Genomic DNA, 13915 nt, shown 5'->3' on the forward strand with positions numbered 1-13915 from the left:
GGCTCACTGCAAGTTCCTCCTCCCGGGTTCACGCCATTCTCCTGCCTCAGCCTCCCGAGTAGCTGGGACTACAGGCACCCGCCACTTCGCCCGGCTAGTTTTTTGTATTTTTTAGTAAAGACGGGGTTTCACCGTGTTAGCCAGGATGGGATTCTACTATTTTTTAAAAAGATGTATTTCTTATCTGATCAATGACCCATCTATTTTATTTGAAGATGTTGGAAAAAACAAAAAACAGAAAAAACAAAAAAACCCCCACTTTTTCCTCTTCAACTTGTGTCCTGTCTTCGAGGGCCTAAAAATTAACTGGCAATAGACAGACAAACAGGAGAAAAGACAAAGTTTATTTACACATTCAAGGAGGAGCTTCCAGTAACAGAAAACTCAAAAGTAAAGGTTTATATACCTCAACTTAACAGAAAGGAAGTTTTCAGGGTTTCAGTAGGAGAGTTCGTAAGTTTCGATTGGGTTGTTTTCTGTTTTTGAGACAAAGTCTCAGCGCTGTTGCCCAGGCTGGAGTGCAGTGGCACAATCCTGGCTCATTGCAGCCTCCTCCCATGCTCAAGCAAACCTCCCACCTCAGGCTGGTGAGTAGCTGGGACTACAGGTGCACACCACCATGCCTGGCTAATTATTATTGTTGTTGTTATTATTATTATTGTAGAGAGCTCACTATGTTGCCCAGGCTAGTCTTGAACTCCTGGGTTCAAGCAATCCTCCCACCACCTCGGCTTCCTAAAGTGCTCGGATTACAGGCTGAGCCACTGTACCTAGCCCATTGGGTTTTTTGGTGCTAATGGTAATGGGACAGTCTATCTTCCTGGCAGCTGAATACTCTGAGAGGCTGTTAATGGCACCATGTTTTCGGGAGTTTCTGCTTTAGTCAGATAAGGGAAGTTTCATTAAGATTTCTTTCTACCTCTTCTGTAGATCAATGTTTTCACTTAAAAACAATATGTCAACTCTGGGGGTCAAAGTGTGTCCCCACGGTGGAAAAGTTCTTGTCCCAATCTCTACAGGGAGGAACCGATCTGAAATCTTGGGATACGTCTTAGCATGTCCATTGTGATTGAGGTATAAGCAGTGGTTCAGGGCACCGAGTTAGCGATTCTAGGTAAGCAAGACCACGTCAAGAAGTGGTTCGTCCAGAAGTTCGTGAGAAGGCAGAAACGAGGGAGAGTGACAATCGTTGTTCTTTAAGAGGGCACGGTGGTGGAGGAGAAAGTTACACATCGATCCTGGACCGGGCAGACCACGATTTGGGGCTTGGGGACGCGATCTGGGGAACCTCGGTGGCATCTGAGCTCCGCTTGATGCCAGTGCGTGTTTGTGCAAGTTACTTCCTCAAGTTCAGGGTGAGGATAATAATATCTACAGTATGGAGTTGCTGGGAAGATTTACTACCAACGGAGGCAGAGCGCACGGCTCGCAGGAAGCGCTCGCTAGGGTCTGCTCTTTCCGGGAATGGGTGGGGTGCGCACTCCTCAACAGGGCTCCCAAGACTTGCGTCACACGCCTCAGTCGGCTGGCTTATAAAACACCGGCCAGAGCCCCAAGATCGCTTTTAGTTTCTCTTCTTTCTAAAGAAGCCACGCGGAGCCCGGCTGGGGAACCTCAACCTCGCCGAGCCTAGAACCGAGAGCGGCCACCCCAGGCGGTCACCAGCGGATTTGCCCGCGCGTTCTCTTTCTTTCCACCCAGTTGCCCTTGCGGCCGGCTGTAAACCTGCCACTAGGACCGGGTCGGTGAGAGCTAGCCTGTTGACCTGAGAGCGGAGAGTGGATCGCTGGGCTGGACTAACGGCGACGGAGAGCGCGCCCTCGCTGACTCCGGGCGCGCCCAGCAGGAGCACCGCCCGCGCCCGCCCCTGTACACTTGTAAGTTTCGATTTCCGCGGAACCGAGTCCCGCGCCGCGGCAGAGCCAGCACAGCCAGCGCGCCATGGCGGACCCGGAGGTGTGCTGCTTCATCACCAAAATCCTGTGCGCCCACGGGGGCCGCATGGCCCTGGACGCTTTGCTCGAGGAGATCGCGCTGTCTGAGCCGCAGCTCTGTGAGGTGCTGCAGGTAGCCGGGCCCGACCGCTTTGTGGTGTTGGAAACCAGCGGCGAGGCCGGGATCACCCGATCGGTGGTGGCCACCACTCGAGCCCGGGTCTGCCGTCGCAAGTACTGCCAGAGACCCTGCGATAACCTGCATCTCTGCAAGCTCAACTTGCTGGGCCGGTGCAACTATTCTCAGTCGGAGCGGTAAGTGCACCCGGAGGGAGGGGCGCTGTCCGCAGCCCTGGTCTGGGTGGACTGTCCAGGCGGGCACTGTTCTGGGAGGGGCACGGCCTCGCCGGGACCCCGCACCTGACAGCCTCTGCCTTCAGCCACTCCCTTCTCTGCTCCCCTCTGGGAGCCCCTGCAGGACCCGCGCTTCTACCGTTCCCTTCCTTCCGGCACCTCCAGACCTTTTTTCGAGAATGGCTAAAATGCTAGTGCCTAGCGGAGACCAGGCTCAACCTCTACCCCTTTCCCCGCCCGCCCGCACCAATCAGAAGAATAAAGTGCTCTGGAGCCAGCCAGGGCCTAGAGAAGCGGGAGGCAGGGTTGGGAAGGAAGGAAAGAGCCTCTACTCTTTGGTATCTTGAGTCTTTCCCTCCCTGCTACCTTCTTCCCTAGACGTGGCGGAGCCAGCAACCAGCCGCGCTGGGCCCCCTGTCCGTCTCCGCCGGAGCGAGCCGCAGGTCTCTCTGCTTGTCCCTCCCTTCCTGGTCACCCCCATGCCCCTCATTACCGCTTTTCTGATGCCTGGCGCTTAACAGGGGTAGTCTTTTTCCAGGTTCCTGAAGCTGTAGCAGCCGCGGGCCTTCCCTCCGGGTGGTCTCTCCACGGTGGCGCGCGCAGTTGGCCACCTGCCTTGGGACAACTCTCTTAAATCGGTTGGAAGCAGTGCGGCTTACCTCTCGGGCCGCTGCTAATGTTCTTTCCATTTGCCTTTTTTTTTTTTTTTCGTCTAAATGCAGGTGTGCTGCAAGGTTTGGGTTAAGCCTCTTGAGTGATTTTCTTCCCAGTTTCTCACTAAGAGAGCTTGCTCCCTCGGGGACAGCTGCACATCTAAAAAGATGGCTTCCAGGTCCACATTCGCTGTCCAGGCCTTTCCCTTGATCCCAGGCCCTTCCTCTCCCGCATGTGTCCTGTCCATAGAGTCAAACCCATCTTTTCCCCCAGGCGGGGTTTTAATCCTCCTCCTCACAATCTGTCATCACCAAATCCTTTTTGTGAAGTCTCTTTCCCGTCTTGGCGGGTTCTGCCTTCCCATCTCATTTCTGAATGAACTGAATGAATGCCTTGTTGAATTAATGAATGGTTCTCTCTGGTCAGTCTTTCCTTCCACCCTTTCTGTCACTATGTGCTTCTGCTCAATTACTTTTCTTGGTAGAGTACTTTTTACACTTGGCCCATTCTTAAACACTTTGAATTGTATCCCAGGGTTTAAAATGGTGGTCAGCAAACTTTTTAGGCTGGAGTTCAGTGACTCCACCTCGGTTCACTGCAACCTCCACCTCCCGGGTTCAAGCGATTCTCCTGCCTCAGCCTCCCGAGTAGCTGGGATTACAGGCACGCGCCGTCGCACCTGGCTAGTTTTTGTATTTTTAGTAAAGACAGGGTTTCGCCATGTTGGCCAGGCTGGTCTCGAACTCCTGACCTCAGGTGATCCACTTGTCTCGCTCAGCCTCCCGAAGTGCTGGGATTACGGGTGTGAGCCACCTCGTCCGACCCGGTCAGCAAACTTTTGATCACGCACCTAACTAACAAAAACTCCAGTCACTCACCCCCAGTATACATTTAATAAAACACACAAAGGTAAGTGTTTTAGATGGATGAGGTAGAGGACACAATATATTTTTTAAAAAATTTCTTTACAGCAAAAACCCTTTCAGCTCACTCTAACGTTTTAAAAAAGTTATTGAATGTGTTCCTTTATTTAAAAATTTCTTTAATATGTTGTGAGGCAATAATCTGAAGGTTATTTCTGAGTTGCTGGGAGTTATGGGTATTGAGGAAATCATCTAAGTTGTCGCTGGTCACTGAAGAAGTATCAGAAGGAGAAGAGAGCAGAGAGCGGGGATAGAAAAGGAAGGAACATTCTAGCATGTTCTAGCACTACACCAAATAACATGGTTGGAAGGCTTTGTTATGATTTTTCTGTTACTATCTTTTCTATTATGACAAATTCCTCACCAACTAGTGTTGACTTTTAGTTTGAAATACATATGCTTTTTATTTTTTTATTTCTTACTATGGACATTTTCAACATACTCAAAAGTAGAGAGAAAAAAATGATGAGGCCCTTTGTACTCATCATTTCATTTAAACAGTTTTCAAAATATGGCCAGTTTTGTTTCATTTGTTCTCCCTATTCCCCGTGTGTCCCCAACTCCAATGTGTTATTTTAAAGCAAACCTCAGCAACCATTTGATTACTAAGTACTTTAGTATCTCTAAAAGATAAGAACTGTTTTATTAACATAATACAGTACAATAATCACCTTTTTGTAAAAAAAATTACAATCTTAATATCATCTAATATCCAGTTGGTATTCAAATGTCCCTGATTGTCTTATATCCAACTTGTATTTTCAGGAAAAAGCCTACGTAGACATAATCCTTTAAAAAATTTATTTTTTATTTTTATTTTTTTACTTTTTGAGATAGGGTCACCCAAGGCTGGAGTGCAGTGGCCTGATCTCAGCTCACTGCAAACTCTGCCTCTCAGGCTCAAGCAATTCTACTGCCTCAGACTCCCAAGTAGCTGGGATTATAAGTGTGTGCCACCACGCTTGGCTAATTTTTTGTATTTTTAGTAGAGATGGGGTTTCGCGATGTTGGCCAGGCGGGTCTCAAACCCTGAGCTCAAGCCATCTGCCGGCCTAGGCCTCCCAAAGTGCTGGGATTTCAGGCCTGAGCCACTACCTTGCCTGACTTATAATTGTTTTCATATGTTACATATCTAACATTTAAATACTTAGTTTCAATTTGTTGCAGGCAATACGCTTCAAAATTTTAGTTTTATGGATTTTATTATGGTATATTTTTCCCTGGTTTGAAATAGCAAAATTGTTTTAAAGTCGTTAATTGGGTTGTTAACCCCCACTTTTATAAGAATATATATAATATAGGGATTATTTGGCCTATCTAAATTTGGATGGGCCCTCCAGAGAATTCAATAAAGTTTATTTATTTATTTATTTATTTATTTATTTTATTTTATTTTATTTTTTTTTTGAGATGGAGTCTTGCTCTGTCGCCCAGGCTGGAGTGCAGTGGCTGGATCTCAGCTCACTGCAAGCTCCGCCTCCCGGGTTCACGCCATTCTCCTGCCTCAGCCTCCCAAGTAGCTGGGACTACAGGCGCCCACCACCTCGCCCAGCTATTTTTTTGTATTTTTTTTAGTAGAGACGGGGTTTCACCGTGTTAGCCAGGATGGTCTCGATCTCCTGACCTCGTGATCCACCCGTTTCGGCCTCCCAAAGTGCTGGGATTACAGGCTTGAGCCACTGCGCCCGGCCAAGTTTATTTTTTTTAGTAGAGTGATAAAATCTTATTTCCTAACGTTTATTGACCGAGCCATATTTTTAATTTCGTTTTACATCACTTTTGAATTTAGGAATTACAAACTTTTAATCTATTAATGTATAGAATGTTCTAATAAGGACCTCCGGGAGAATTTTTTTTTTTTTTTTTTTTTTGCCCTCGGGTCCTAGAAAACATGTTTTTTTTTCCTCCCTAAGTATGTTTTTAAAATATTCTCCTCTTAGCAAGTTATAAAACCTTGTCTTCCAAAACTGCCACTTGTGAGTTTGAGGACTTTCTTTGTAGATTACCAGTTAATGGGGTCTGTTAACCAATTGCTACCCATCTTTATTTATTTATTTATTTATTTTTGAGGCAGAGTCTCGCTCTTTCGCCCAGGCTGGAGTGCAGTGGCGAGATCTGGGTTCACTGCAAGCTCCGCCTCCCGGGTTCACGCCATTCTCCTGCCTCAGCCTCCCGAGTAGCTGGGACTACAGGTGCCCGCCACCACGCCCGGCTAATTTTTTGTATTTTTTAGTAGAGATGGGGGTTTGTTAGCCAGAATGGTCTCGATCTCCTGACCTCGTGATCCGCCCACCTTGGCCTCCCAAAATGCTGGGATTACAGGCGTGAGCCACTGCGCCCGGCCTGCTACCCATCTTGATGTTACTATCAGTTCAGTAAACTGGTCTCTGTTTACAGGGGGACGATTTGCATTGTGCTGGGTGTATAAAATTTTGTCTGTGGTACTATTATTTATAGATAGGATTTATCCTGTCCTGTAATTTCTGTCTTTTCTTTTGCAATGTTTTTAGTTATACATTTTAGTTGACAACAGGGCTTGCTTCGATGTTGGATAATTGTTTTGGTGAATCGGTTTGGATATTTCTATTTGCTTTGCTGAAATATATGCCCACACAGGGAGTTCTAATCCCAGTTCTGATGCAAAAATCATCACTATTTATCGAACAAATAACTATGTGCCAGTCACTATGATAAGCACTTTGGAGATGATATCCAGGTTAGTCTTTAGGGTAGCTCCTAAGGTAGTATTTTAAGTCCCATCCTTATTATAGGAAACTCAGGCATAGAGTTTTTCAGAAATCTACTGAAAGTAACATAACTAGAAGCTGGCAGGATTGGTATTTGAACCTAGATCTGCACGACTTCTTTTTTTTTTTTTTTTTTTTTTCTTTTTCTTTAGAAATGAGGTCTTGCTTTGTCACGCAGGCTGAAGTGCAGTGGCAGGGTCATAGCTCACTGCCACCTCGAATTCCTCGAATTTCTGGCTCAGATGATCCTCCTGCCTCAGCCTCCTGAGTAGCTAGGACTACGCGTGAGCCACCGCTCCTGGCCTTGCTTGACTTTTTTTTTTTTTTTGTGGTGACAGAGTCTGGCTCTGTCCCCAGGTTGGAGTGCAGTGGCGCGATCTCGGCTCACCGCCGTTTCCACCTTCTGGGTTCAAGCGATTCTCCTACCTCAGCCTCCCGAGTAGCTGGGACTACAGGCGCCTGCCACTATGCCTGGCTAATTTTTTTTCTTTTTTTGTATTTTAGAGACGAGGTTTCACTGTGTTGCCCAGGCTGGTCTCCAAATCCTGAGCTCAGGCAATCCGCCCACCTCGGCCTCCCAAAGTGCTGGGATTACAGGCGTGAGCCACCGCACCCAGCCTTGACTTCTTAACTAGCTACTTCCATTGTCCAGTAACTATATGAAGTTATTAATTCAAATTTTTTTTTTGCCTGCATGATTTCTGTTTAACTGTTTCAAGCAGGCTGCCTAAGCGTCTTTACCTTGCTTTGTGGTTTTTGCCAATGTGGGTGTTTCCTCTGGGTTCTTTCCTGTTTGTGTCTTTCGTTTTCGGTTAGTTCACATTTTGGGTGGGGGTGGGTAGATGGGAAGAGGACTAGTTGACTATTTCGCAAATTGGATAGAATACTGAAAAACGCAAAGAATAATATAACAAGCACCAGAGAATATTTATTCTGAACCCATACAAGTTATAACTCCCCTCCTAGAATAAATAAGTGTTCACATTTTTCAATTCTGCTCCTCTTTTAAAATATAGTAAACAATCATAACAGACCTAAGGTTATTTTTTTCTCATCCCCCAGTCTCATTTCCCTCTTTCCTAAGAAGTAGCTTCAATCATGATTTTGGTGTGTATCTTGCTCTTCCATGATTTTATAACTTCCTCAGATATATTTGTATCCATATGCAAAATGTAGTATTATTTTATGTGTTTTCAAATCTTTATTCAATGCTGTGTTTTGGAGATCTATTCATATTGCTACACAAGGACCTAGTTTATTCATTCTAAGAGTTGAAAAGTATTTCATCATAGGATTTATACCACAGTTCAGTTACCTGTTCCTCCCAGTAAGGGATATATGGTATATTTCCAGGTTTTTGTTATCCCAAATCAAGCTGTCAAGAATTTACATGCAAGTGTCTCTTGGTGCTCATGGTTAGAGCTTTTCCAGGGTAGATCATTAGGAAGCAGCATTGTTGGTTTGAATAGTACATAGCTTCAACTTTTCCAGATTCTGACAAATTAGTATAAAGGTGGCTGTGCCAATTTATCCTTATACGTTTGAGTGTCCCAGTTTCTTCATTTTCTGGCCAACTAATGCTTGGTGTTATCAAACTTTTTTGACTTATGTCAATTAGAAGACTTTGAAATAGTCATTATTTGAATTAATTTTTTTTTTTTTTTCCTGAGCTGGGTGCAAAGCACTACATGGCTGTACTGCCAGTGCTTTGGGAGGCCAAGATGAGAGGATTGAGGACAGGAGTTCAAGACCAGCCTGGACAACATAGTGAGACCCCATCAAAAAATAAAAAAGTTAAAAAAGAATTTAAAAAGTAAAATAAAAAATAAAATAAAAAAATAATTAAATAAAAAATGAAAAAAAATTAGCTGGGTGTGGTGGTGCATGCCTGTAGTCCTAGCAATGCTGGAGGCTGAGGCAGAAAGATTGCTTGAGCCCAGGAATTTTGAGGTTACAGTGGGCTATGTTCATGCCACTGCACACCAGCCTGGGCACCAGAGTGTGGCTCTGTCTCAAAAAAAATTTTTTTTATAACAAATTTTAAAAGTTTTTGTATTAAAGTTTTTATTATGTGATTATATATACATACTTTTTTTTTTTTTTTTTTTGAGACAGGGTCTTGTTCTGTCACCAGGCTGGAGTGTGGTGGTGCAAACATGGCTCACTGCAGCCTTGACCTCCTGGGTTCAAATGATCCTCCCACATCAGCCTCCCAGTAGCTGGGACCAGGCTAGTGCCACCATACCTGGCTAATTTGTGTGTGTGTGTGTTTAGAGACAGGGTCTCACTATGTTGCCCAGGCTGGTCTCAAGTGCCTGGGCTCAAGCAGTCCTCTTGCCTCAGCCTCCCAAACTGCTGGGATTACAGGCATGAGCCACTGAGCCCAGCTCAGCATGATTTATTACTATTAAATATTTAGACATTTGTATCCAAGACTACTCTGATTCACTGAAATGTTTTCATTACTTTCTTTTGCATGAATGTACACAATTTATACATTGATTTTCTTATTATTAAAATTGAGACTGGGCTCAATAGCTAACATCTGTAATCCCAGTACTTTGAGAAGCCAAGGCGGGAAGATCTCTTGAAGTCAGGGGTTCGAGACCAGCCTGGGCAACATAGCGCCTACAAAAACATTAAAAAATAAAATTAGCTGGACACAGTGGCACACACCTGTAGTCCCAACTACTCAGGAGGCTGAAGTGGGAGGATCACTTGAGCCTGGGAGGATGAGGCTGCGGTCAGGTGCAAGTGTGCCACCTGCACTCCAGCCTGGGCAACAGAATGAGACCCTGCCTCTGAAAAAACAAAGTGAAATTGATTTAAGTTTTTGCTATTAAACCATTATGCTGTGAACATTTTGGTATATGCTTCTTTGTGTACATGTTACGTGAGTTTCCCTAGGGATCTAGTAGTGGAATTTTGATTCTTAAGTTTTATGTGATAATACCAAATTGTTTTCTGAAGTGTGTTTGCCAAGTTACACTCCCACCAGAAGAATAAGAGCCTTCCCTTGCCTCACATCGTAGCCAAGTGGTATCATCAGCTTTTTAAAATTTGTGCCAATACAAAGAATGCAAATTGTATCTCACTGTTTTTTTTTTTTTTCTTCTTTGAGATGGAGTCTCGCTCTGTCACCCAGGCTGGAGTGCAGTGGCACAATCTCGGCTCAATGCAGTCTCCGCCTCCTGGGTTCATGCCATTCTCCTTCCTCAGCCTCCCAAGTAGCTGGGACTGCAGGCGCCCACCACCAAACCCGGTTAATTTTTTTTGTGTGTGTGTTTTTTAGTAGAGACAGGGTTTCACCATGTTTGCCAGGATGGTCTCAATCTCCTGACCTTGTGATCAGCCCGTCTTGGTGTCCCAAAGTGCTGGGATTACAGGCGTTAGCCATTGCGCCCAGCCCTCATTGTGGTTTTAATTCTTTATATATTCTGGGTCTCTAGCCCTTTTAAGTCTCATTACTCGTTTTTTAAGTTTGTCTTACTTGGCATCTTAGTAGTTGCTTCTTATTTGCATTTTACTTTTTTGGTCATCTTGGCACTCTATTTTTGTTTGTAACAGTTTTTTTTTTTTTTTTTTTTTACCATTTTAAAAATGGCTAAAACTATTTATTTATTTTTTTTATTTTGAGACAGAGCCTCACTCTGTCACCCAGGCTGGAGTGCAGTGGTGCGATCTCGGTTCACTGCAACCTCTTCTCCTGGGTTCAAGTGATTCTCTTGCCTCAGCCTCCCGAGCAGCTGGGATTACAGGCGTGTGCCACCACGCCCGGCTAATTTTTGTATTTTTAGTAAAAACAGGGTTTCGCCATGTTGGCCAGGCTGGTCTCGAACTCCTGACCTCAGGTGATCTGCCTACCTACCTGGGCCTCCCAAAGTAAAACTATTTTGAAGTGTACAGTTCAGGGGTAGTAAGTACATTCATGATGTTGTGCAACTGTTACCACTATTGGAATTCCAGAACATTTTCATCACCCCAAAGAGAAACCCCACACCCATCAGGAACCAGTCCTCATTCTTCCCTTTCCTCAGCCCCGGGCAATCTCTAACCTACTTTTTGTTTGTTTTCCAATTCTGGACATTTCCTATAAATGGAACCTAATAATATGTGACCTTTTGTGTCTGCTCCTTTCACTAAGGAAACATGATTTGCATTTTACTGTTGCATGTTCTGTGTTGTTTGTGCTGGCGTATTCATCTAGGAGAAGTCTTTCTGAAGTTCCTTCTGTTACTAATTCTGCACTGTCCATGGAGTCATGTTGTTGTCGGACTGGTGGCCTTAGAGACATGCTGTTTTCTGCAACATCGTGACACAACAGGGTGCACCCTGTAAGAATCATTTGGGAATTTTTGTTCTCTTTTCACAATCACTACATCTCAAATTTTTAATTTGATCAAATTTGACTCTCAGTGTCTGCAGTTTTCTTTAGAAATTAAGCTAACAGCGGGGCGCGGTGGCTCAAGCCTGTAATCCCAGCAGTTTGGGAGGCTGAGATGGGCGGATCACGAGGTCAGGAGATCAAGACCATCCTGGCTAACTCGGTGAAACCCCATCTCTACTAAAAAATACAAAAAAACTAGCCGGGCGAGGTGGCAGGCGCCTGTAGTCCCAGCTACTCAGGAGGCTGAGGCAGGAGAATGGCGTGAACCCGGGAGGCGGAGCTTGCAGTGAGCTGAGACTCTGTCTCAAAAAAAAAAAAAAGGAATTAAGCTAACAAATATAATGACATTGTAATATTGTGAACCATGATAAAAATCTTAAATAGTGACAAATGAAGTATGTGATAACACAGTATTTTCTACTTTTTACATAATGCAGAGTTGGCAAAATTAAACATTTAAAATAAGTAGATATATTTTTCCATCCATTAAATGGTTCTGATTTGCTTACTGCTTCTGCCTGTATTTACTTCCAAACCAGGCATCTGTGATCTTTACCTATGGCTACTTTGGGATAGAAGAAGCCGTAATAACATGGGCATAAAAAAGGGATAAAAGGTTTCAGTAGCACCTAGGATTTCAGGCCCAGTGAGTAATCACTTTAACCAAATTGCAGCAGGGGAGCTGGTCTCAGGTTGGGAGGAGAGAGGGGAGACTTATTTCATGATCTTTTCCCTATTTCCTATACAGGGAAGAGATTGTATTTTATTTTTTTTATGTACTATTTTTATTTATTTACTTATTTATTTATTAAAATAGAGACAGCGGTCTCAATGTTTTGCCTAGGCTAATCTCAAACTCCTGAGCTCAAGCCACCCTCCTGCCCCGGCCTCCTGAATAGATGGGATTACAGATGTGTACCACCATGCCTGGCACTGAGAAGATATTTTAATATGTTTTAGACCAATTTAGAAAATCAAGCTAAAAGACGTCATCTAGGGAAATCGTTTCCTAACATTTTGATCCCGCATACCTATCAGCAGAGAACGTTTTGAGCATGTACTCCTAATCCTAATGTCCTAATGTGTGTACATTTATTTAAACATTCTATGATGTAAAATTCTTAATTTGTATGCTATTTACTGTTTTACTTTTTAAAATTTTTTAAAATCAATTTTATTGAGGTATGATTTACATACAATAAAATGTACCCATTTAAAGTGTATGGAGGCCGGGTGCGATGGCTCATGCCTGTAATCCTAGCACTTTGGGAGGCCGAGGCAGGTGGCTCACTTGAGGTCAGGAGTTTGAGACTAGCCTGGCGAACATGGTGAAACCCCATCTCTACTAAAAAAAGCAAAAAAAAATTTAGCTGGGCATCGTGGTGTGCACTTGTAATCCCAGCTACTCAGGAGGCTGAGGCAGGAGAATCTCTTGAACCCAGGATGTGGAGGTTGCAGTGAAGTCAAGATTGCACCATTGCACTCCAACCTGGGTGACAGAGTGAGACTCCATCTTTAAAAAAAAAGGTAAAGTGTATGGTTTAAAGAGTTTTGATAAATGGATGCACCTATGTAACCATCACAACACCCTAGATACAGCACATTTTCATCAGCCCTAAAGGTTCTCTTGTGCCCCTTCTCAGTTAACCAGGGAATCCCCCCACTCCTCCAGCCCTTTTGGTCCAGGCAATACTTTTCTGGGCTGAAAAGATTTTTTTACATTAAAAAATATAAGGAGTTCCAGTATTTTTTCCCATCCATGATGGATTGTTTTGAGTAGCTTCTAGGATGTAGTTACCCAGCTTTGGAGCAGTACTTCTCAAACTTTGACATGCATTTTCATCACATGGGAGAGTCTACTAAAATGCAGGTTCCCAAGTCACGTATTGGAAATTCTGTTCCCAACAGGTGGGTTGGAGCCTGAGAATCTGCGTTTTTATTCATTAGTTTTAAAATTTTTGTTTCCTTTTTTTTTTTTTTTTTTTTTTCAAGACAGAGTCTCCCTCTCTCGCCCAGGCTGGAGTGCAGAGGCAAGATCTCTGCTCACTGTAACCTCTGCCTCCGCCTCCTGGGTTCAAGTAATCCTCCCACCTCAGCCTCTGAAGTAGCTGGGATTATAGGCCTCTGCCACTATGGCCGGCTACTTTTTTGTATTTTTGTATTTTTATTTTTATTTTTTTTTGAGACGAAGTCTCACTCTGTTGCCCAGGCTGGAGTGCAGTGGCCGGATCTCAGCTCACTGCAAGCTCCACCTCCCAGGTTTACGCCATTCTCCTGCCTCAGCCTCCCCAGTAGCTGGAACTACAGGCGTCGGCCACCACGCCCGGCTAATTTTTTGTGTTTTTTAGTAGAGACGGGGTTTCACCGTGTTAGCCAGAATGGTCTCGATCTCCTGACCTCGTGATCCGCCCACCTCGGCCTCCCAAAATGCTGGGATTACAGGCTTGAGCCACCGCGCCTGGCCAATTTTTTGTATTTTTAATAGAGACAAGGTTTCGCCATGTTGCCCAGGCTGGTCTTGAATTCCTGAGCTCGAGCTATCCACCCAACTCAGCCTCCCAAACTGCTGGGATTACAGATGTAAGCCGCTGCGCCCCAGAATCTGCATTTTAAATACCATCCTAAAGAATCCATTTGCAGGGGTCAAACCACACTTTCAGAAACATATAATTCCTTAGGGGTAACTTCCTGGAAGACTGCAAATACAAAGTTTTATGTGGCTTTCGAGTTTGAGGGAGTAAAAGAAATGAATTTTTTAGTGCAGAATGAATGAAATATTTTTCTTTAAGTGATCTTTCTCAGAGATTAGGGGTTCTATTACTTTTATGTGATAGACCAAAAGACATAGGAAACTTTTGGCATCCTAGGCACCAGGTCAACAAATATTTATCGAGCACATACTTTGTGTCACAAACG

The 13915-nt window shown here is 44.3% G+C and overlaps 1 protein-coding gene across 2 annotated transcripts in view; it reads left to right on the forward strand.

Annotated features, from left to right (window-relative positions):
- The first annotated feature begins 830 nt into the window (after positions 1-830).
- The window catches only part of ZC3HAV1 (zinc finger CCCH-type containing, antiviral 1), a 73673-nt gene continuing 60588 nt past the window's right edge, over positions 831-13915 (forward strand). For both annotated transcript variants that reach the window (XM_003896663.5, XM_021936313.2), the window contains exon 1: positions 831-2249. In XM_003896663.5, coding sequence (XP_003896712.3) covers positions 1942-2249 — 308 coding nt within the window. In that variant the 5' untranslated portion in view covers positions 831-1941. The remainder of the gene's footprint in view (positions 2250-13915) is intronic.

This window comes from Papio anubis, chromosome 4 (genome assembly GCF_008728515.1).
Source record: "Papio anubis isolate 15944 chromosome 4, Panubis1.0, whole genome shotgun sequence".
Taxonomy (NCBI): Eukaryota; Metazoa; Chordata; class Mammalia; order Primates; family Cercopithecidae; genus Papio; species Papio anubis.